This window comes from Rhamphochromis sp. 'chilingali' (assembly GCF_963969265.1).
Source record: "Rhamphochromis sp. 'chilingali' genome assembly, chromosome: 12".
NCBI classification, from domain to species: Eukaryota; Metazoa; Chordata; class Actinopteri; order Cichliformes; family Cichlidae; genus Rhamphochromis; species Rhamphochromis sp. 'chilingali'.
Window position 1 is genome coordinate 9,844,834 of NC_137939.1, and position 25,073 is coordinate 9,869,906.

General features: G+C 39.5%; 1 protein-coding gene across 3 annotated transcripts in view; it reads left to right on the forward strand.

The window, feature by feature from the left end:
* Positions 1 to 24,859, forward strand: part of nphp4 (nephronophthisis 4) — a 184,706-nt gene extending 159,847 nt beyond the window's left edge. For all 3 annotated transcript variants that reach the window (XM_080899956.1, XM_080899957.1, XM_080899958.1), the window contains 9 exons: positions 6,782 to 6,971; positions 7,649 to 7,732; positions 12,979 to 13,135; positions 13,677 to 13,747; positions 14,558 to 14,643; positions 16,139 to 16,310; positions 18,654 to 18,833; positions 21,392 to 21,535; positions 24,561 to 24,859. In XM_080899956.1, the coding sequence (XP_080756082.1) occupies positions 6,782 to 6,971; positions 7,649 to 7,732; positions 12,979 to 13,135; positions 13,677 to 13,747; positions 14,558 to 14,643; positions 16,139 to 16,310; positions 18,654 to 18,833; positions 21,392 to 21,535; positions 24,561 to 24,701 (1,225 nt within the window). In that variant the 3' untranslated portion in view covers positions 24,702 to 24,859. The remainder of the gene's footprint in view (positions 1 to 6,781; positions 6,972 to 7,648; positions 7,733 to 12,978; positions 13,136 to 13,676; positions 13,748 to 14,557; positions 14,644 to 16,138; positions 16,311 to 18,653; positions 18,834 to 21,391; positions 21,536 to 24,560) is intronic.
* Positions 24,860 to 25,073: the final 214 nt, after the last annotated feature.

The following is a 25,073-nucleotide window of genomic DNA, read 5'->3' on the forward strand; positions in this document are numbered from 1 at the left end:
TTTGCCAGCAGAACACTGCCCAAAGTATCACACTGCGTCCGATGGCTTGCCTTATTCCCATACTGCACAAACTTGGCCATCCACATGATGCAAAAGAAAACATGATTTGTCAGACCAGACCACCTTCTTTCATTGCTCTGTGGTCCAGTTTTGATGGTCATGTGCCCATTGTTGGTGCTTGTGCTGTTGGACTGGCATCAGCATGGGCACCCGGACTGGTCTGCAGCTATGCAACCCAATACGCAACATAGAATAGAATGGAACAGACCTTTATTGTCGTGTACTTCAACAACGAAATAGGTGCCCCATGCTCCGTGCAAAAGTAAAATATAAATAGTAAGACAGCAGGAATAAGTAGCAAACAAAAGAAATATGTACAGCTAAGAAGAATATATACAAAACAAGAGAAAGGCACACATTGGAGAACAAAGTGCTTGGAAGCAATGCAACAGGACATGTCTGAGTGTAGAGTCTCTGTGTTAGTGGCCTGAGTGATTAGGGTTATTTAGAACACAGTTTAGAGTGGTGAGGTGGGTGGGAATAAACCGTGATTCACTGTAAATTCTGGCATCTTTCTGACAGCCAACATTAACTTTTTTGGCAATTTGAGCATATAGCTCGTCTGCTGGATCGGACCACACAGGCCAGCCTTTGCTCTTCAAACTCAAATTCTTATGCTCGTCCATTTTTCTTGCTTCTAACACATCAGACAAAATGAGGACTTTAGATTTTGCAAACATTAATCAAATCTTGCATGGTTTCGGATACCTTACAGTGCTTGTAATGTGCCAAAATACCACTTGATCATTTTGAGGTGAGAGCAAATTTCATAAGTGTTATGATTTTTTTGCAGTAGATACTGCCAAAGATAGTTTAGTTACAATGAAACCAGAGCAGGATGTAAAAGTGGGGGGGAAAAGCAAGCTTTACTTCAAAAATAACAAGGTCCTAAAAGCAGGTAAGGCATGAGGTGCAAAAAAGTTTTCTGGAAAGCAACGGCAAAGAGCACAGAAGCAATCTGGCAGAGTAGCAGTTGCGAGCTTAGGGTATATATCCTGCAGGGTTGATTAGTGAAGTGGCTCCTGGTGATCAGAGGCCAGGGAAGATCAGGTGATGCAGGCAGGAAAGCAGGGCAGGTGAGAGTGGCGAGTCTGAAGAGGGAGAAGATGGTTTTGTAAGAAGATGAAAACCAGACTGAATGAATGACTACATGAAAGAAATAAAGGCAGAAAAGAAAAACTATGACAGCTGCTGGCTGCCATGTTTCTGATTTGACTATCTTTATCAAGATCATCTGTTAATGTACGGAACAAAACATGATTGCATGCTTACCCTCTTTATATGTTTCATAAAAGCTCGTGTTGCTTATGAAGCATTTTAAGACATTTATTTCTTATGTAGTTGGGGGAGAAAAACCTCCTAAACAATACGTGAACCTAAATCTGAAAATTGTTTCCTGTGAAGAAATTTAAAGCAACCAAATTGTGATGCAACTCGAAATGTTTTAAGAATGATTAAGAATCTCATCATCCAAAAGCTGTTGTTAATTAGGTATATACACAGTTATATGTGTAAATATGCTTCTAAAAGGGTGATACGTCAACAATGGGAAGATTATGTGATAAATTCATGAAGAGGTTTGATTGTGTGACTGTGTATTTTTTGCAGGTCTGAGTCACATATTGCTCACTGATTTGAAATGATGCATGTACGTGTAGGTGTGTGCTGGTGTGCGGGTTTTCATCTATTACATTTTTAGGACTTGAAATTGGGTTTTTTACATCAGTGGGCATTCTCTGTACATGCATTATCATGTTAGCCTGATCCAGTTGCTTCCGGTTTGGGGTGAAGTTTGGAGCAGTTGCTGCATTGTTGGCCACAGTAATATATCAGTAAGGTTAGCTGGATTATTCATTATAAGCAAGATTAAATAATGGGCAGTCTTTTGCACAAGACATGGGATGTGATTATTGCAATGATAATAAGATGAGCATTGCATGATTATAAAGACTTTTTGGCTTGACTCTTTACTTTCAGAGGTACTGCAGGCACTTTAGTCTGAGGAAGTTATTATAATTATATTAACAGTGTTTGCTGCACTGTCCTAAAATGTATTAAAGATAATTAATTTCATTATTAAGATGCTTATGTGTTTAATTTGCTGGGCACTTGTTGCCACCCCTCCTTTCTGCTTTTTGCAATTTCAACCCTATTGTGTGAATCTCACGCAGGTGCTCTGTTTTACATAACTTAACATCGACCAGGTCTCCACATTACTACATTTGCTAATTATACATAATGATGATCTCTGCCAGTGTCTGTGTTCTGCCGGAGAAAAAAGAACCCATTTTTCTGACCACATTTCAGTTGTTTTATCAAAAAAGTTAAAAATCTAAAGTTTTCAGTGTAGTGCATTACATTATGTTTTAACATTTCACAGTTTTTCATGTACGTAAGCACCTTTCAACCTCTCCTTTCCAAAACTCTGACAGTATTTGAATGTGTTGACTTCATGTCTAATTACACACCCTAATCACCCAAATCTCAACAGGTTCTCCTGAGTTACATTCAGCACAGCACAAGTCTGACCTACAGTACGTGCAGTCACTTCAACAGATCTACAGTATTATGATGCACTGACATAGTTATATATACTGCAGTGGATAACCTGTAACTTGTAATTCTTGGAGGATGGGGGATGAGAGAATCATGACGATCATCTGCTTTGTTACAGTAAGATAACAGTGACATCATTCACACCACTGGTTTCTATGGTAAATGTTTGGTAGATGTTGAGATCATTTCTAAATATAGCTGTGAAATCATTAACATAAGATAAGATCTTAACAACAATCAGCACTTTACTATTACAGGAGTCCTGTTTTTAGTCTCGAATGCTTCCACTTTGCCCTGCAGTTATGGTTACAGCTGACTGAGGAATATCAAGAAAGTTTAAAGTTAAAAGGACAGGAATTTTACTACTAATTGTTGCATCAGTGGCATTTTTACATTGCCATGATGCTGTTTAGAATGACACCTTCATTTGGTCTTAAAAATCCTATCTCAGTCAATCTCTAATTAAGGGGACTGGCTTTGACTTTAGTGTATGTCTAGACCACAGAACACCACCATATTTCTGGGTGTAACAAACAATGTTGCGTAATTTCATGTCTGGCCATGAAAAAATAATATTTTTATTCCTTCCACAGCACAATCACTTGACACAGAGGCACACATTATGTTCGAGAGATGCTAAATACCCTCTTTAATCTGCCCATAGCAGCCATTATGGCTGATGTTTCCTGAATCACCCATTCTGGTGTTTGTTTCCTTCAGTTAGCATCATAGTTAATCCCCTCTCTTTGAGTCTTTTGTTAGTGATTCTGCTCATGCCTGAGCTTGGATTAGGATATATCACATTGATCAACAAATGCTGCAGTGCGCTCTGGATGACTCATTATGGCATTAGCCCGGCCACCGGGCCTAGCAGGTCTAATTGAGAGTCATCAATCCCTGCATCTGTCCTCTTGCTGGCTTAGCACTCTGTTAGTTTATTCATTTCTTGATGAGACGATGTGACACTTTACACCAAACCGTCTGTCACCTCTACCAAGAGCCCTGAAATGTGTAAATTAACGAGCAAGCGCCAGCATTGGATGCGCTTTTCCTGCAGCCCCTTTTTATGAAACAAATGCATAGTGCACTATGCAAGGCACTGCTAATGACACATTTTCATTTTATAAAACTGGTATTTAATCATAGATAAGCAGCGCTGTGATATGGATTATTGTAATGTACATGTGAATGCTGTTTCCACAGACACAAGAGGGAAATTTATATAAAATCAATATTAACTGGGTTCATTTCAGTCTTTTGTGTTCTTTAACATGTTGCAGGAAATACTGGACTGTCACATAGTTTTGTTGCAAGTTCTGTCCTTAATGTTATTTGGAAACGGAAATCTGATTGATAAATTTGTTTTCTTTGACAGATCTTAAACTCTTTGTTCACACACAAAAAAAACACCTTTCCCACAAGCTGCTCTTTTAGGATGACGGTTCTTAGAAAGTAATCTATATAGTTAGTATTGCTGCATTCATTGTGTTAGTATGATTTGTCTTCAGTACAAATAACAGCCTGTCATAGGCTAACACAAATGTATACACTGTATACACTTTCTATACACAGGAATTAGGACATAAAAAACAAGACACATTAATATAAGGTGAACCAGATGCTGGAAGTAATCACAAACTTTAAATGCTACAGGAAAGCTTCATGGATGAAATATAGTTTGATGACAAATTACAAAGAATTGGTGCCCTCATCTTTTACCCATATACTGTTTAATGTATATAACAGCCAATACAGTTTTCCTTAACTGTGAGGTTAAGTATTACTCACAGTAGTCCTCTTTAGTGTCTTTAAAGGGACGGAAGGTGTACAAAAACAACAACACTGGCCTGAATGACCGTGTTTTCCCGCACTCTATGAATTGCAGTTTGGCCATTGCACTGGAGTTACTCTGCACCTACTTCCTTGTTTATATTGTGGCCAAATAATTGACAAGGAGCTTTCTTGAAAATGTAAACCGGTCCCCGGGTCAGCTCTTTGTTCTGCAGGAGCAAACAAGAAAAAAACAAGTTTAACCTTTCACTGAAATTTGAGCGTCAGACTTTGAAAGGAGAGTACTTAGTGGCAGGCTAGGCTAGCTGTGGCTTTGATGTTTGCAGTGGTTTCAAGCCCAGAGGCTCCTCTTGACATGGAGGAAAGGTTTGCTACCTGTTGCCATCCATTTTCATGGCTACTTTTCACACTTGGCCTCACAGAGCCCAGCGTGAGCCAAGACTGGTGGCTAACAGAGACAGAAAGAATTCTGCTTCATCCAACTGCTTTCTATCTCATTACTTTTCACGCTGTCATTATCCATGTTCCTCTCTGCTTTCTCGACCCTTCTCTCCTGCTGCCCTTTTAATTATCGTCTTCGTTTTATTCCTTCTCCCTTTTTACTCTCAACCTGTTTTTCCTCATTACCTCATTCCATTTTTCTATTTTTTTTAAAGGCGTTATCAGCCTGTGGTCTTTGTTTGAGGCTCAGGTGGACAAACACTGCCGGGATGAGCCGGAGGCAAAATCCTTTATTTCAAGTGCACAGGTGGGAATAGCCAAATAATTTTCATAGAATAGCCTGTTGCATCTCTCCTTAATGTTAGCGAGGTGGGGCCCTGAAAAATTCATAAACTCACTCTCCTATTGAGAGACATTTCCCTCTCCATGCCTGTGGCTTGAAACCTTTGAAGTTTAAACCAGCACTCCTCTTTATGCATTTGTGTGTGAAATTTTTGCATTCAAGGGAAGAGGAAAGCATAGAGGCAGACCTCCCTTGGTTGGAATGTGTTATCTGCGCCTGACTTTTCTCCCTGGAAATCCATTTGTTGAGGAGTAGAAGGGAGACTTTCACTGAGCCCTGTACACCTTTCCCCCTGTCTACTGTTGATAATTAAAAGCAACGAATTGTGTGCAAGCGGTGTAACTCTTGGCCGTGAAATTTTGGTCACTTGCACTGCAGTGAAATTTACATTGCGAGATTCAGGTTGTAAGTGTGAGAGGTCAGTTTTATTTTTTCTGTTTAGCTCAGAAAGTGAAGGGGGGTGAACGTTTAGTGCTCTGTGGGATTTATATGCAAATAGGTGTCTTAACGGTGCGGTCAGTATGTAAAGGATCTTTGGTTCTTCTCTCTCTTTTTTACTTTTGCCTTGAAACGAGTCTCAGATCATTATGCTAGCATATATGCATGCACGCTCTGTTCCCCAAAGTTTTCGTACTTATCTAAGCACTCTGTTTAAGGAATTTTTTTTTTATTATTATTTCTATCTCTGTAATACGTCACTGAGAGCAGATATGCCTAATATGGTCATCTCAGGCACACAGCTCTTGAACCAACCGCGTGCTGTTTGGACCTTCTGTTTGCAAGGGGCAGCCAATCAGAACAAATCTGGCTTAAAGGGAGTGTGATCTTAATGGTAAAGCTAAATTGTCGTTAAAATGAAGGACTGCCCCAGGGCCTGGTTTTAGATAAATTTAGCTTTTCTGGGGGAAACTATGAATCATGCAAAGCTATTCTTGTTCAATCCAAGACTAAAATTATGGAGCTGGAAATGAGCACATTAGTTCCACTATAAATATATTTCCCCTGTCACCTAGAATAATCTACAGAAGGACATAAAATTGTCAGAGTGGAGTATTATTGGGGGCTTGAAGTCAGTTTTTTTAAGGATTGAAAAATTTGTATTCTTGGTCTGTCACTGTTGTGACCTCGATCTTCCTATCTCTATGAACTGGATATTGCTTCACTTGTGTGCTGTGGGATTTGTGGGTGGTTGTTACAATGCTCTCCAATCGCTTGGTCTGGCCACTCTTGAAAAAGACGGCTTTATCTAGATGAGACATTTACTTCAATAATTAAAAAATACAATAATTACAATAGTTTAAAAAGTGATGGCGGTTGACTCTAAATATACAATCAAATGACAACTTAATGCTTCTTCTTCTCTACGTTAATTTTTTGCACCTGATTTTAGTTGAATCTTCAGCATAGGGTTTATTCTTCTATATTCCTCTCGGCACAATCTCGTCATAGCTTGTAATAAACGCTGTAGTATTCTGCAATGAGGGATCTTGTCCACGTAACAAGTCCAGCTCTGATCCCCTGATGGATCTCTTTAAAAATATGTAAGAGCCTCCTTTCATCTCAATTGTGGCCTTTAATCTTTTCATCCAGTGTCATCACAAACACTGAGGAGTGGCGTTACTTCAAAGCGCTAACCAGAACTCCTACCCCGCTGGAGGAAAACATGTTCCACTCGGAGCAGGGTGCTCCAGGTCCTAGGGTTTACCTCCGGCCCAAAGAGAGCCTCCACGTGCCCCTGAAATACCAAAGCTTCCTCTGCGACCACACCATGGCCCTTCAGGTATGGTGCAGAATAAAGGTGCACTCTCACAGCATGTTTTATAAAGTGTGAACTTGCTCTGTAAGGAAAAACCACATTCTTGGATTGGTAACTATTTCTGGCTGCAGGATGTTAGACAAAATTAGATATATTTTTTTTAATCAGTTGTTTTTCTTGAGTCCTTTAAATGTTTAGATTTGTCTTACAGTAAGAAGCAGTCACCACATTTTTATCACTACAGATGAACGATCAAAGTAACTTGTGTGAACCTATAAAAAAATCTTCTTTCATATACTGATCTCATGTCATTTAAAAAAAATGGGAGTAAGAGGTGGAGCATGATGAAAGTTTATGTAACAGTCGTATAAATGTCAGTACACCTCAAGGTTTCTGTAACCAAAGCCGACCTATTTCAAGGGCACGTTTTACACACATAAAGCCAACCCAGTCTTTGTAGTTAATTGGATGCCAGAAGTACAGTTCAAAATAAATGTCATTTAGATTGGCTGCGCTCTTATCTTCTTCTAGATGAAGGTAGTTTTTAAACCCTTTGGTTATATTCTGCTTATCGTGATTGTATACAGTTTTCTTACTGGATGTGCAAATGCAATTTTTCTTTGTGCTCTTTTGCTATGTTTTTTTTGGGGTAGATGTTCATTTTTGATAACAAATGTGGGCTTCTTATCAAATCCTCACAGGGACCAAGCCTGAAGGCTACAGCCAGAGGTTCCCAGGTGGCCAAGAAGAATCTGTCCAATATTATTGCTGCCAAAACTATCAAGGTACAGAATGTGTTACTTATGCTTTAAACCATTTTTATATTATATATCTGAAGTCTTTTGCCTCTCAGTCCCTGATTTGTTTTTCTTCAGGCTGAATTTAAAGTGCAGAGTGCATCTGCTCTTCACTTTGCACTTTAATGTAAATGTTTCTCTGCCGTAACGCAAGCTTTAGAACTGAGATCTACACTTTTTCCCATATTTGGCTATATAAACTGATCATTTGATTCAGGTGAGCTGAGAAAGATGAAAGTGCCTTAAACGCGACATATATTATAAAGCTTGTGATTAGAGATGTACCGATCCGATATTAAGTATCGGTATCGGTCCGATACTGACCTAAATTACTGGATCGGATATCGGAGAGAAATAAAAAATGTAATCCGATCCATTAAATATCAAAAAAGCAGCTCACATAACTTGCGACATGGCGTAGCTCGGCTCATAACCGAGCAGTATGCGTCACGTGATAGAGCGGCGGTGGCATGCGAGATCTGTTGTCTGGTTCAGCATTTGGTGCCTCGCTACCAAACTGGCATTTCATCCCAAAGTTATCCCAGAGAGAAGTAAAGCAAGTGTGTAATCTCTAAATGTTTGTGAAGCATTCCAGCGTTAAGCTTGCCAACCGATATATGGAGCGACTGGCTCTTCTCTCTCCCTCCCTCTCCTGCTGCTATTTCAATCATGAAACTGATCAATGATCAGCTGATCGGCTTTTCTGTCAGTCCGTCTCTCTTGTTTGTTTATCGCCCACTTCGCGCCAGAAAGAGGAAACCAGCGGCTGACCAACAGCAGCACGTTTAAGATTGATAAGCTGTTGTTAGAATTTATTTAATATTACTTTGTACACCACGATCTTTTTCTACTTAGCTGATGGCTGGTAACTGTGCAGGGGCGGATCTAGCAAAGTTTAGCCAGGGGGGCCGATAGGGCATGAACAGGGAAAAGGGGGCACAAAGACATACTTTTCTTATTCTCATTTAAAATGTCTAGTTTTTAATAATGAATTATCTGAACCTTACACCCAAAGTTTTAATCTGATGTAAAAAGTATAGAAGTCCATTACTGTATATAGTAACTATTAAGTCTAATATACCCTAGTAAGCTAGTACTTTTGCCTTTGGGAAAGTACCATGTGTGCAGTCTGCAGTTCTGTTGAAGAAAGATGTTGAATCTATTTAAGTATTCTTGAAAAATAATTTATTTCTGTGCATTTTTCTTTTCACACTGCATCAAATTAAAGTTGATTACGTCGATTAAGCATCATGAGGTGGAGGGTGGGGGGTGGTTCCTTATTTATTATTATTTTTTTGCTGGGAGTTTGCAACCATATTAATTTAGGTTGCTTACTCTTTAAAATACCAGAATAGGGAGGATGGAGTAGGTTTAAGTTTATTAGATTGATCAGTATTGCTGAACTATGAAATATTTTGGGTGCAGTGTATTTTTTGCATACAGGTATAACAGAATAGCTTTAGTGTTTGCTTGTTTTGTTAAACTGGAATTTGAACTTATACAAAATGCAGCAAGATATTAAAAAAACAGTTTTAATTAAAAAAACACACTATATCGGATTTATATCGGTATCGGCCGATATCCAAATTTATGGTATTGGTATTGGACATAAAAAAGTGGTATCGTGCCATCTCTACTTGTGATTGCAGTTTAGTTGGGTTAACCTCCTGCTAGATCCCAAAGTCTAACAACATCCACTGTACCCGCACTCCCAGACAACTCTCTGAGGAGTGGCAGTGCACCGCCTCCTCCCTCCTCTCCTCTCCTATTCTTTCCTGCACAGTCACAGCACAGACCCAAAGAACACTTTGAAGTGTCGACTATTAAAAAAGTTACGCTAGCCAGACAAGATTGTCAAGCAAAATTATATGCTGAAAATCACTTTTATCTTACTGAACATTGTTTATCTTCTCCAACTGGCAAATGTCAGGGTGGAGAGTTAAACTATCCCAGGCTAGACAACAGCTTGACACGTCTGGTTAATCTACTTTAAATGAACCATGCATATACAGTATTACTCTGAAGTTATTTGACAGTATTAAGAACTTATTCAGCTGTTTATAATATGTAAGATGGTTAGAGGAGGGAGAAACACTGTGAACAGGCTTGTTGGGCTGTACTATAGATAAGTCCTCCACATCACCACGTGAAAGAATATTCTTTGTGCTGCAGTTGTCACTAAAATTAAATGCTGTTTCTTATGGAATTCATTAAAACGAAACTTAAGGCTTCTTGTTAAATACTGGAGCTTAAATCTCACGTTATTGGAATGTAGCCTGAATGTGCTGAAAAACAATATATTCATCACCTCTCGCTAACCTGCAGGACCTTACAATAATCCTGTTGTTGGTGTAGAGTACAGTACCCAGAAGCTCTCACATTGCACAAGCTGATGAAATATTTGCCAGTCTGCCAAGCGTGCGTGTGTGTGTCTGCCTGCAGTTTGTGCGTATTGTGTGCCGGTGTCAGCACTGCTGCTCTGAGCAAAAATCCTGTCAGGAGGTCAAAGAGGTCGGGTCTGGATCAAATCTGTGTCTCGCTAAGACTGACAAGTCCCAACAGCAGCGCTGTCAGGATGCCAGCTTTGGCACGGCTGTCAGTCAGCACACATCACCAGAGCCAGATATGGGCCGCTCTTGTAGGTCAGCATTAGCCTGCAAATCTGACGCATCAACGATTTGGACAGCTGCTGTGTGTTTAATGACCAGATTGTGGGAAGTTAACTTCAGAGTGTAGGGCATTCCTCGTGGCTGAAATTTGAGTCTGTTTTAATCAGTTGCTGTAGTGTTCCTTTATTTATTTATTTATTTTGTAATCTTTTTTTTAATTCTAGCACAGCAGGTGGGAATGCAGGAGGTGGGACAGAAACCATTTTTTTAAAAGTTTTTAGTTGTTACCTGGGGTGATGCATTAGAATGTAACACATTATTGTGACTGAATTCAGTAATCACTTAACAGTTATTGATCAAAATATTTGGCTTGTGCTATTCAAGTTCTTTCAATCAACTGACCTTATTTTGTGGTAGAGGTTGGCTAAAAATATCAGGATGGTTTATAACCTTTCAGAAATGGAAATCTTTGCAACAAAGTCGACAAATCTATCAGATCTATCAGTCTATCAGATAGACTGATAGATCTGATAGATGTCAATGACAGACATTATGGGACTCCGGTGATCCACGGTGAGAGCCATTAGCCACAGATAGAGATACTGTAACTCAGAGCAGTGGTAAATCTTCCTTTGCCTCAAGAGCTCATCTACAGGTCATCCAGGAGGTCACAAAATAACCAAGAACAACATCTAAAGAGCAGTAGACCTCATTTTTCTCAGTTAAGATAGAGTTCATGATTCAACAATAAGAAAGAGACTGTGCAAAAATGGCTTCCATGGAAGAGTTAAAGGTGAAAACTGCTGACCGAAAAGAAAATCTTGATGATCTCCAAGACCTTTGGGAACTAATAGAGTAATCAGACAAAAGCTGAACTTTTGGAAGGTTTGCACATCATTACATCTGGCAAAAAACTAACACAGAATTTCATAAAAAGAGCACAAAAGAAATGCCATACCAACAGTCAAACATGGTGGTGGTAGTGTGATGGGCTGGACCTGCTTTGCTGCTTCAGGACGCCTTGTTGTAATTGATGGAACCATGAATTTTGCTCTCTGCTCTCTGTTCATGCCCTGCAGCTCAAGTATACAAGTCCACCTCTGATTGGACCTAAAAAACTAAAATGAAGGTTTTTAAGTGGCGTAGTCCTGATTAAAATCATGTTGAAGTGTTTTTGAATGTTCTTAAACAGGCTGTTCATGCTTGAAAATCCTTCAACGTGGCTGAATTAAAACAATTCTGCAAAGAAGAGTTGGGCCAAAATTCCTCCACAGAGATGTGAAAGACTCATTACCGGTTATCATAAATGTTCGATTGCAGTTCTTCCTGCCAAGAACCACTTATTAGGTTTATGGGCAATTACCTTTTCACAAAGGGCCAGGTAGGGTTGGATAACTTTTTTTCTCTTAATAAATGACATCATCCTTTAAAACTGAATTTTGCATTTATTCAGGTTATCTTTGTCTGATATTATTGTTTGATGATATGAAACACTTAAGTGTGACAAATACAAAGACTGTACCCTCCTCTTGTCATATGACTCCACTGTCTCTGAATTGGATAAGTGGTTAAGAGAATAGATGGTTGGATTATCAGACCTACAGTTTGTGGTCCGGCAGCTGTAGCAGAAACTGTCTCCGACAGTGAAGTCACAGCAGCACACACTAGTTTTCCTAAAATATGACGCTTTGTGAGCAGGAATGAGCAATTCCAGTGTGTTTTCATATGCCGCTCTGATGTATGTGCCAGTTATCATATATAACCGTGCAGAATGACTACATGTGTATGAACACATTTGTGTTGATTCAAACAACTCCTGGGGGCTATGTTAATGCAGCAATCTTCAAAGCACATTCAGTCAGTCTGTGGGGGTTTCAGCAGTCAGATTGCAAGCAACTTTTATATTCTAGTGTACAGCTTTCTCCATCATCATAATACTCTCTGGTGAATTTTAATATAAAGTTTCCCCAAGGCTGTTTTTAAAAAGCCTGTATATGTTGTTTAGAAATGAACTGCTTCAGGAAGAAAACATGGCACACAGAGAGAAATCAGGAGGAAAAAGCCCTGTTGAACTAATGAAACCAGTTTGTGCTGTTACTACCTAGTATACACGACCTGGCTATTAATTCCAGTAAGAAATCTGGCAGCGCAGGAGCCCTAGAGGTTTTAAATCAGTCTATTTAACTAATCTTGTTTGGAAGAGAAAATGATTATGTTGAAAGTATTTGCTGTAGCCTGGTTAACTTTGACTTACACAACTACTAGTGAACTTTCCAAAACTTCAGTTGTTTACTTTTAGATTTACCTCTAAACACTAGAACGCGATAGATGAAAGATATGTATTCCTGCTACACAGATTTGTTTTACCAAAGTTTTTCTACGTGTAGTTTTTTTTTGTTTCCAGTACTGGATACCTTCTTTAAATTTCCAGAAACCCCTCTGGTCATACTGCACAACTTACCGTGCATGTAATGTATTTGCAATGCGAGGTAGTAACTTGAAGCTTCTAATGAATCTTAAACTACCTTATGATGCAAAACCTGTTTTAATGCACTGAATATCAGACTATCAGGTGAGGAAGTGACATGCTGCTAATAATGCTGAATTTTCACTTTATCTCCACAGGTTACTTTCAAAGCAGAAGATGGAAAGCCAATGGCCATCTGCCAAGTGAATGTGGAGCCAACGCCCCATGTCGTTGACCAGACTTTCCGACTTTACCACCCCGAGCTCTGTTTCCTTAAAAAGGCCATCCGCCTGCCAGTCTGGCACGACCCTGCAGGTTGTACAGATTACCCTGGCTATCCCCCATGAGCCAAGTATTCCTCGTCCTTCAACTCATATTTCTTGCTTTCTGAACTGTGCTTAAATTAGTCGTTTGCATATATTCCAGTTTTAATCAATATATCAAATGAAGATTAAAATATACATTCAGTTCTCATACTGACTTACTCTCCTGTGTGAGCATAAATGTGAATCACATGTTCACACGCACAAGGCGAAAACAATTTTGACAGCTTATGTGGGAAATGGGAATGAGTAATGTATTCTGCCTTCACTTTATTATGTTTTTACTAAATATCAACAGAAACAACTTTTCAATGTCAGTGCAGTTTCTGTCAACAAAAAGGGTAATAAGAAGAGAGAAGTATCTGGATGCAGAGCAGGAAATGAAAAGCAAGAAATAAAAGTTTAAAATCAAGAAAATGTTTGATTGGCTTTTATGACTGGCTTGATGTTCTGAACTATAATAAAAACAATTTATAGTAAATAGTAAATTGATCTTATATTTGTTTTTTCCTGCCTCTTGTTGGGAAAACCAGCTATCAACCCAGATGCTCATGTTTCTGTCCGCTGCAGTGACCCTAACATCATCTGCCAAACAAGGATGCTGGTGAGTGAATGACATTGGATTTAATTCCTTCTGCAATTAACATACAAATATTAACAGGGTTAATTACTGAACTGATAACTGTTTGGAAGGGAAAGCACTTTATTCTAGCTGCACTGGTCTCTTTGTGTGTTGTCCTCCCTGAGTGTGACCATAGATAAACAGCCAGCCAAACTTCTTTTCAAGAGCCATTAAAGTGAGCGTGCTTGCTCCTTTAATGGCTTCATTCACAGCAATCACATCAAACTGACATCACTGAATTGGAGTGAAACCATAAAGACACACACAAACAACAACAACCTCTTATTAGGTTGTCATGTAATCCTCAGGTAAATATTGTTAAGTGCTAACACAGGACACTACAAGGTAAGTATCCTATAGGTATACAATCTAATATTTACACATTGGAAAATAAGCAGGTCAAAGGCAAACATATGTCTGCATCATTATCTCAGAGACTTCAACAAATCAAGCTACTGCATACTGACAGTGTGAGGATAAAGGCCATCTCATCTCATCATCTCATCTCAAAATGTCACAAAACCATCATCAGCCAGTTCTGTTTGAAGGATTGGATTCAACATAAAGTGTAATTCTTTGAGCTTCCTTCTGACATGTTTGTCTCTTTTTTACAAAACGTAATCAGGACAGAACTCTAGCTCATTTTTGATAGATTACAAGCTCTTTTGATAGAAGAAAAGGCTTGCCCTTGTGTCGTGCCTTTACACTATTGTAGTGCCAATGTGGGGTCTTTTTTATTTTTGCCTCTTTTTCCCCTCTACTCTTCCACCTTTTATCTGTTTCTGTCTGTAGGCACCAGGAGAGCCTCAAGATGTGTACTTGAAAGTGCCAGGGAGTCCCAGTCCACACATAAAAATGTTCTTTGTAATGGTTTTCACGTATGTATTATTTACTGGCCAGACACACACACACACACACACGCACAGAGCTTAGCCTGAAGAAGCATTCATCTTTGCAATAATTAAATTGTTCATGCAGGCTTGAATCAATTAACTAATCAGACTGAGGTTTCATGCTCTGGCTGCCTGCAGTTCCACAGTCCATCGTCCAGTTTGCCTAATCTCCATCAGGATTATGCACACCTTGTTTTTAATGTGATATACAAATACTTGTTTTCTATTAAATATCAGAGAGCTGTCGTTTAACTCTGAGGACATGAATATAAAAGCATTTTGCCTCGTTTCACATGATTTCATTGTTTTCCTCATTTTCCTCTGTCACTTAGTGGAAATGATGGATTGCATCATGCATATGCTCATTCACATGCACTCTTTCACACAATATACAATCCTAACCACAGATATGTGCATAGCACTACTAATGGTACTAATGGTTATGTTTAGAACAGGAGTGTCAAACATAAGGACCAGGGGCCAGAATTGGCTCAGCAAAGACTCCAATCTGATCCTCTGGACAGCTTTGGAAAATTTTTCCAGCTGATAAAGACAACCCTTTCAGCCGTGCATAAAGTAATATACAGTATAAACAATTAAATGGCAGAAATGAAACATTATATTTTTGGTTCATTGAGAAAACATTAGCTACCAGAACCTGCACTTTGTTGTCTTATGATAAGATATCTCAGGGATTAAATGTGTAGTTAAACGTCTTTTTGCTGACACAAAGGCTCATTCGTCCGGCCCACTTAAGATCAAAGTAGGCCGTGTGTGGCCCTCGATGTAAGATTAGTTTGACATCTGTGGTTTAGAATCTTTATATTACAACGTGCTTCCATCAAGAAGAGCACATACTGTATAGCTAATTTATTTTACTAATAAAATATATTGCAGAAGACACATTGCTTCTTCATTTCATGTCTAATACTGTCCTCTAATACTGCAGTATAAACCAGTCCCAAGTGCTGTAACACAGTCATTTGGCCCCCTTGCATTAGTGGTTGAGCATTTTTTTAATTTTTCACCCAAGTGTCGAGCAGCCAACCCGATTACCAGCAAATTACACGCAAATACATTTGTGAATTTGATCTGGATTTGATTTCTAACATTTAAAAAAAATATCTGACGATATCACTGTGAAAATATTTTAGCTTCAACCCTCCAGATGACGTGTTTGCCCTCAAAACCCCATATCACTTGAATCCTATTCCAAATAACCACAAACGCTTTATGAGAGCTGTTGTCTCAGAGCAGACCTGAGTAGGTGACTGCATCGCCTCCCACTCTGAGTCAGCTAGGGCCACTGAGACTGAATTCCTTTCATCTCAGCAGTGTGAGGATGATGTTGATGGCTCTGCTTATTAAAATGCTAGCACAGCCGTAGATCAGCCCTCCTCATCTCTTACCCCGTGCTGCACCGGCTGCATCTCCAGGGGGCCTTAGTTTAATTGTTCTTGATGATGTTTTTCCTCTGTAGTGATAAGTGGATGGCAGCGCCCTCCCAGATCTGGCAGATTTACGTGCACTTCCTGGAGCGTGTGGACGTCAGCTGTGTGACTGGCCAGCGGAGCTGTCAGTCACTCGTTCTGAGGGGAACGCAGGCTATCCGTAAGGTCAAGTGTTTCTCATCACACCCCGGCGAGATTGAGGTACGATTGTCACTAAACGCACTATTTTGAAATAGTAAACAATGTGCACATGTTCTCTGCAGCGTGGGATTCAGGCCTCTATCAAGATTTAAAGATTCATCAAAACTAAAATCAACTCACATGTCTTCTAGTGAAGTCATTATTTTATTAACCTGAGATTAAAAAAAAAAAAAAGTGAAGAAAAATGTTTTAAAGTGGGCTTTTTATGCTCATTTCACACTGCACATTTTTATTCTTAGATTCTACTAAAGTACCTTTGAATGATTCACTCCTCAAAAGACTTTGTATTTACTCTATACCTGGCCTTGGTGCAGCCCCTGTGTTCATTTTCTCTCTGAAACAAGCTGTTTTAGCTCCCATCCCCTTTAGTTTAAGTCGCCTGTCCGTTACAAAAAAATAATGTAGTAACAACACATTAAAAAAAAAAAAAAAAGCAGGTCGGTAAAGCTTCTTTGTGCCACTTGGATCCACTTGTCTAATAGACATAGCCAAACTGACCCTCTTCTGTAGCTCAGATCTTGTGTGCATCACAACCATTGCTGTAGAAAATTGTTGCTTTGTGGCAGATGTGTGAAGTGAAAGAAAAATAACATGTATTTTTGCTTTTTTGGATGACAGCTGCCCTTTAAGTGCTGGAGCATCGTGCTCCTGCTGATGTTGTTCTGACTCTCTGTTAGTCAACTGGATTTTGGATGAGGTCTTGCTTCCCTTAGGCTTTATGTGGGTCCCTTTAGGATCCTGTTGCACTTAATGTTTAAAATTAATTTTTGCACATTGGGCTCATTTAGTTCCATCGGTCCGGTTTTGGTTTTAGACCCACGAAGACCTCTAGTGGAGAGCTCCGTTCAATTCTTTATGAGTCCCAGGAATCTAGTTATTTAATCCAGCGTTCATAGCACTTCAGCTGAATATATAATTCTTGTTTTGAGTCAAGTTGAAAAGAGATCAAGAGCATGCAACCAGCAGTAGTAGTCTGTGGTGATGAACTATGCGTTACACCCTCTCTACCACCCGTACACATTCCCTGTCCTGTTACTCTCTGTTTCCCCCGCCACTTAACATTAGCTTGTGGTTCAGAGACTGGAGCAGCATCTTAGTCATCAAGGGTGCTTGGGTCTGGATGCATTTTTTATATGTGAAAGTGGCATGTTCGAACTAAAATTAGGCTTTTACTGTATTGTGTTCTTTTTCAATTGGACAAAATCCGACTGATGCAGACGACACTCAACATACAGGACAAAAAAAATGCATAAATCTCACTTATCTAAAAAAAAATGTTGAGGGATTTATTCTTGACAAATGATCTTTTTATCGTGAGCAATTTTGAAGTTGCTCATCTAAAGTGATTTAATGCAAATTGTTCTCTTAGCAGCAAAAGGAAAAAAAATGGAAGCAATTCCTTCCCTTATAATACCTCCAGTTTAAGATTTGAATCATTGTCAAGAACATGCAAATGCAGATTGACAGCATAATAGGTCTTTTTATGGGGTTTCATTTCATTTTATTAGGTTCCCTCGTTACTTCCTGTCTTCATGCCAGATCATGTCGGGACCCAGTTTGATACAATTTGAAAAAAATTAGCAGTGGCTTTTATGCACTCTGAACATGTGAAAATATGCTCCAGGAGTGTCACATTGCCCTCTATTTTTAATAGATTGTTTCTTATTCATAACTGAGTACAAGAGTAGAGGGAGCATGACAATACTTCTTCCTCAGAGTTGGAATAAAAGGGCATTTTATAGCATTCATGGAGAAAAAAAGAGAAGTGATAGACTGTCACAACCACCACGGGTGCATACAGTATGACCCAAACATGTTTTACCTTTAGAAATAGGGTACTGGCTGAAAAAGCGACAGATGTATTTTTTTTAAAGATTTCGGCGTACGCATGAGCAGCTGCTTTGATCTGACTCGCGGCAGGTTAGCTCACAGTGGAATGCATTGGAGGAGTTCTATAAAGCAGGATAAAGCTCAGCGTCAGTGAATAGCTTTGCTTTTCTCAACAGATTGAAAAGGAGCTGCACAGTAAATCTCATTCCCACATTCTTATTTCTGTCACTTTCCTGCCTCTACTTCTCTCATTTCATTGTCTGCCTCCCCCCTTTTTTTATTGAACCTCATTCACCCTTTCTCTCACCCACTCTCCTTTAATCTGCACACTTCCTTTACCTTCCTCTGACTCTGTTAAGCATCTTTTCCATTAATTCTGTCCCTCTTCCATTTCTTATTAAATGTATCTCTTCTCTTTGAACACTGTCACATTCTTTTTGTCACTTGGTCGACACATTTCTCAGTCCACTTGCCAAACCCAATAAACTTTAATGGCCTTTGCCTTCTTTTTAGGTGGACCCAGCGGGTGTGTTTGTTTTGCCTCCTGCAGCAGTGCAGGAGCTCCAGCTGAAGGTGCAGCCATGGCAGGCTGGCAGCCGCTTTCTGTACGTGAACGCGGTAGATGTGGAGCAGCAGCGGCTGGTCACCGCGTGGCTGCTCTGTCTCAATGTTCACCGTCCTGTGCTGTCCAAGGTAGGACCCTAAAAAAAATCTTGTGTTTTTATCGTTTCCTCATATGGGTATCGGCCATCATTATCCAGTGGGGCACATTTGGCAACCTGGGTTTTTACCCTTTTCTTCACTGTGTCAGCAGCAGCAGCAGCAGCAGCAGCAGCAGAACAGTGTGTTAAATACAGTTCCAGGTGTCTGTTTGAAAGCCAAACACTACAGCACGAAAGCGTCAGATTTGCAGACCTGCTCATCACACCGCTCTGCTGCAAATGTGGTTGATGTGTTAATTAAAGGTCTCCCTTGAACTTGAGCGCTCCCCCCTCCCAGTCATTAAAGGACAATGTTTTAATCATTTTTGCACTGCTGTTGGTTAAATAACAAAAAGCATTTCTCTGAAAAAAGCACTAGCTAAAGCTAGAAGCTTGATTCTGCTTAAAGGTAACATGCTAACCCTTCCCAGGCACCTACAGGAGCTCAGTCATTCATCTTTTTCGAAAAGCAGGACAGTGTCTACCAAGCAGCTAGCTGCCTAGCTTGGTAACTTGTACGGCAATAATCTACCACAATATCAATACAATAAAAGTGTTTGTGCCACCTAGTTTTGTCTCACCAGTGTTGTAGAGTATATTTCATTATCAACCTTTTTGGGATTTGGGATTTTCCAACTCTTTGGACTCTCCTGCTCTGTACTCGTAACATTAGCATTGTGAGCACTGTGTGCATTTAGTCAATGACCTAAATTTGCCTTTCAAATGTGTTCCTTATGCAACAGTGTTGCGTTAATAAACTGCATTATGGTTGCCTCTCATTTTATCATCACTTTGTGAAGCTCTAGTGATTTAAAAGGGAACCCCCAATTTTACATAACACTGGGAGTAATACTGCCTATGCGGAAAGAAGATTACCAGCTATCATCTGCAGCTTTCCAGCAGGGGTAACCATTACTAACCTAACACACCACAATCTACCAGCAAACTGGCTTTGGCTCTGAAGGATTCTGGACATGCGTTTGAAGGATATCAGTGTATGAAATAAAAAAAATATTTAAGAGGAAGACAGAAGATTTGACATCATGATTTCATTTTTATAGTACTTGTATTTGTAACAGATTCAATACTTGAATCATCCGGGTACTTCCCAAGGCCAGCTCAACATTCCCAATCCCTTTATAAAGAGCAGCAGACCAGTGCTTAGATCCAATTGTCTTTAATAATGCTCTTCTCTGCCTTTCTCAATCAAATGTCTAATCAATTGACTGTGTACCTAACTGGCTGACTGGATTATGCTTTATGCATTATAGGTAAAGTACTAAATTCTTCTTTTGCCTGTTGTGTACAGAACATATTTCTTATGCACTACACAGCAGAAATATACATTTAATCAAATGAAATCAATTTAAGTTGATCAAATATCCACTTCTCCTAAAATGCTAAACAATCAAGTGATTGACAACAATCACATTTTCTCTGACAACAAAACAAAGAAAATGTAATGCTTAAAGGGTATTGCAGTGGTTATTTATCATCTCACATTGCATAAAGTTATCTTGCTTTAAGTCAGGGATTGCCAAACATTACTTTAAAACCATGAAATAAGCATCTGAAGCCAGTCTTGGCCATAGGATGGCTGCATGTCTTCCCTGTGTGGTGACCTATCTAGGTTGGATTCCCAGCTGTCAAAGAGTGAGAGGCAGGGCACAACCTGGACTGGTTGCCAGTCTATTGCAGGGCTAACACAGAGAGACAGACTCACGTTTACACTTATAGCCAATTTAGAATTGACAGTTAAGCAAATGAGCATGACCTGTGGGTGGAAGCTGGGGTACATGGAGAGGACCCATGTAGGCACAGAAAAAACATGAAAATTCGGCATAGAAAGCCACCAGACAGTTGTTGAATTCAAATCCAGGATCTTCTTGCTGTCAGGTGTATGCCAAACACTGTAGGAAAGTATTTCTTTCAGTGGACATCCCTTTACAGATGCTCATTAGTGGTAGTGGTAGTGTAGTGGTTAACACATTTGCATTAAATGCAAAAGATCCCTGGTTTGAGATTGGCAGGAACACAAACCCAGCTTTAAGGGGTCATAGGCTAGCGTACTCTTAGTGCCAGTACCAAGACTGGATAAAAGTGAGGGAAGCACCAGGTGTAAAATCTGTGCCAAATGAAACATGCGGATCCATCCACTGTGGCCGCTGTACAAATGCTCATTACACCAGTTCACAGGCAGCCAGCTTATCCTGCCAGCTTTGTACCATTACTTTGAAGTATCAAATCACATTCAGATCACACTTACAAACTGTTCAAGTTCATTTACTCTTGCAGTTTCACTGTAGGCAGCCATGGGCTTCCTTTTGTTGGATACTTCATCAAATCATCTGGTGCACTTGGATGAATCCTGCAGTTTTCTCAGCTCTTGTTTTCAGACATTTCAATCCCTCCCTCATTCCTCTGTGCCCAAGAAGGTTTGATGCTATAACACGTGTGTGTGTGTGTGTGTGTGTGTGTGTGTGTGTGTGTGTGTGTGTGTGTGTGTGTGTGTGTGTGTGTGTGTGTGTGTGTGTGTGTGTGTATTTGCAGGCTTTTGAAGTATGCGTTCCAGTTGGCGGTGGACGTGGCAGTTCCAGAAAAATCACCTACACCAATCCGTACACCAGCAGCCGTACATTCCTGCTTCGCTCTGACCATCCAGATCTGCTCCAGTTCAAAGAGGATAAATTCCAGGTAAAATGAGACTGGAGGCCGTCCACGTCTCTTACCCCCATTAAGAGTAAAATCAATACTTTAATTAGTGACTAGAAGGAAAGAACCCTCCTCCTTAACAAAAGCTGCTCAGATAGTTTTGTTTCACGGAGTAATGGTACATATGTTGCTATGATGGTGTAACTGATGTCAATAACATTAGCTTTAACCAGCGGTGCTACTGACCACGTATAATCTGACACACTTTGACTAAAACGAAACTCTTTTTGACAGATTTTAGAAAAAAACTAGGCTAAAGTGCTTCCTGTGTGTCTAAGCAGTTAAGTCTTCTGACATTCTGATGGAGATTTCATCTACAGCCGATATGATGGAGCTGCCGTGTAGGAGGCAAGCGGTTAGATATTATTGTACTGGATCTTTTTCCCCAAGTTTCTTCTGGAGATTTTAGCCTGGTATCAGGCCCTGTCATCAGCTTTCATGCCCTCCCAGTCAAAATTATAAATGGGTTATGGCATAACAACGCTACTGTTTTGACCAAAAGGCTTATTGTAGAAAATATGAGTGTATGAGTCGTGAATATACAAAGCAATACTGTTGACTTTCTTGTCATCCTGACAGGTGAGTACAAGACATCAATAATTTCTAGTCTTTTATGTTGACTGCTCATTCCTCCGTAAATGGCTTCCTTGTCGGCTTTCAGAACTGAATGCAAAGAATATTACAAAGTCATTAGTGCTGCTGTTTTATTATTGTGCGGTCAGCCTCAGTGTCTCTAAAAGCTGATTTGCTCACATTCAGACATGAAACACTGCTGTCATTGCCTTTAATTTAGTGAGGTGTGATAAAATGCTAAAACAAATGAGAAACTATCATTTTAAATTAAGAAATAAATGAATGAGAGGCGAGGGGAGCCTGTTTTCACATAAACTATTAAAGAGTCTCATTGTTGTTGGCCAGAAGACACTGCATCAATTAGACAGGGAGGGTGAGCCAAGTGAAAAACAGCCCATTGTTTTTTCCATCTTGTCAGTGAAGCTCCAGGTGTCTTATAAAGAATTTACCATGCCTGTGGCATTAGGCAAATGTGGAGACACTTTTCTCTTTTTTGACATAACTACCTCACTGTGATAAAACCAGCTGTCAGGAGGAAAGGCGAAGCAGAGATCAATACTGCCATGCTTGTGGGAAAGATTACAGCATAAATCCCTTAAATTGACCCATATTTCTGTTGTTGGCTATTACAGAGAGTAGAAGGAAATATTTCTGGTCAATCTACAGTAGTGAGAAAGTAACAAAAAAACACCTGTTAAAGATCTACCTCACTGTGATGCCTGAACAGAAAAACAATCACAACATACAAATAAAAAATTCTAATACTAGACTTTCCACAGAGGCAGTCAGGAGGTTAGAACAACTGGTGCTTCCTCATTTAATAATTGTGTTTTAGACATGCCTGAAAAGGAGATGCCCACAGCGATGATAAGCATTAAAACAGTGTGGATAACCATTTGCTCCATATATGGGTCATTTTTGTCCTGAGAAATGTTTTCATTTTTGAGTCAGATCAGTAAAATACCTTCAAATCTAACTGAAATACACTCTGTTTATTATCTAATTACTGCATGGAAGAAGGAAACTAATTGGATACTGAAATGAGGTCACCGGAGTCACAAAACATGCGATTAAACACTTAGATGCGTATTTCCATGTGAAAGAACCAGAGCTCACTATTTTTGCATGGCAGTTGTATTTAATTTGTAAAGTAGGTTCTCTGTATATCTTAGGAGGTAAGGGAACAATCAATACAGAACAGTATCACAATATTGTGCATTGCAACGTTGTATTGATACACAGATACCAAATAAATTGTATTAAAGAAGCATAAAAAACAGCTGAACAACTTCTGGTGTCTAAATGTTGCCTAGAGCCTAAGATTAATCACAAGGCGATACCTGGGTCACCTGATAGGAGGTGACCTTTCTGCAAACAGTCGCAGTCTGACCTGGGCTGGCTGCAGTCACTCTCAGAGAGATTGTTGAAGGTTTGCAAATAATTGCTGTCTCATTTATAAATGCTCAGGTTTCCAAACATGTTGCCATCAGTCTGAATTGAGGGGATTCATTTCAACTGGCTGCCAGCTGGTAATAATCTGGTTATATTCATATAGAACGGTTGCTGACGTAATAAGTAAATAGAATTATGTTAAATGTGAATTTCTGTCTATGTAGACAGCAACAGATATGTGATTTTCAACAATTTCTTACAACTATTTGTTGTACTATCAGTAACTCACAATATATATTATTGCAGTATATTGCAATAATATATATTGTGAGTGAAGTATTGTGATAATATTGTATTGTGAGATGTCACCTTTGGTATATATTGGTTTCAGTTTTTTAAATGTGTTGTAGGATACGTATTTTTTCAGTCTGAGGCATTGTCTTCATCTCAGAAGAATGAGTGGGGGTTTACATTCAGAAGTCTGGCTCTGTTACCGTGGCTACATGAGCACAGTGAAGTATATATGGTTAATCTAGTGTAAATGATCTAGTCTAGAAAAAGGGAGTCACATCTATAACTGGTTTACAGCTCTAATAATGTTAACAGATAACATCAGACAGTGTTATTGATCCCTGTCAGGAAAGTCATTTAACCCATCCTAAGCATTAGGAGCAGCAGGCGGCCACAGCGTAGCACCTGGGGACCAGCGGCTAGTTAAACCCAGAGCTATGGTCCAGGGCACACCGATGGAATTAACAGCATGTTTTTGATCGTGGGAGAAACCAGAGCAAGCACAGGAAGCCATGTCAGTTGCTGTGAGGCAACAGTGCTAACCACTGAGACACCGTGCTGCCAAATCGGTCTCAGTGACTGCCATTTATTCAGGGTTTTTATCTTGGGGCAGATCTTTGTGAACAATGCAGTTCAAAACAAAAATGATGGATTTATTATTAAACGTGTGAATGGGCAGACAGGTCAGCTTTAATAAGAAAAAAAAGATAAAGATCTAAATAAAATTATGTGTTATTTTTACTATGTTCAGATTGGAGGGGGAGAGAGTTACACCATCGGACTGCGGTTTGCCACGAGCCAGAGTCCCGGATCAGTGGACATCCTGGTCTACGTGAACAACCTGGAGGAGAAGACGGAGGAGACGTTCTGTGTGAAAGTAAACTATTCATGAAGTGAAAGTTGTTTGAAAAAACAAGTAGAAACTTCAGTGGAAATGTTGACTGTGCTGTACTTTGTAATATACTTTAAGAGTGTGAAAGAAACTGAAACTTTCCTGGCTCTTTTGTCATTTTGTATTAGATTATTCTTCAAGAAAATAAAACTTTGCAACACTGAGTGTTTTTCAGTCTTCTCATACAAACTGGTTTATTCTGGACTGCGTGACCAAGAAGTCTGAATGAAATTTGTTACAATAAAATGAGGTCACGTTGCAGGAATCAAACATGTTGAATAGAATCGCCAGCTTCCTTTCTAAACAAAACAAAACAAAACTGACTAGAAAAGCTTTATTTGCTAAATTATGCACTAAACTTAAAAGTACTGG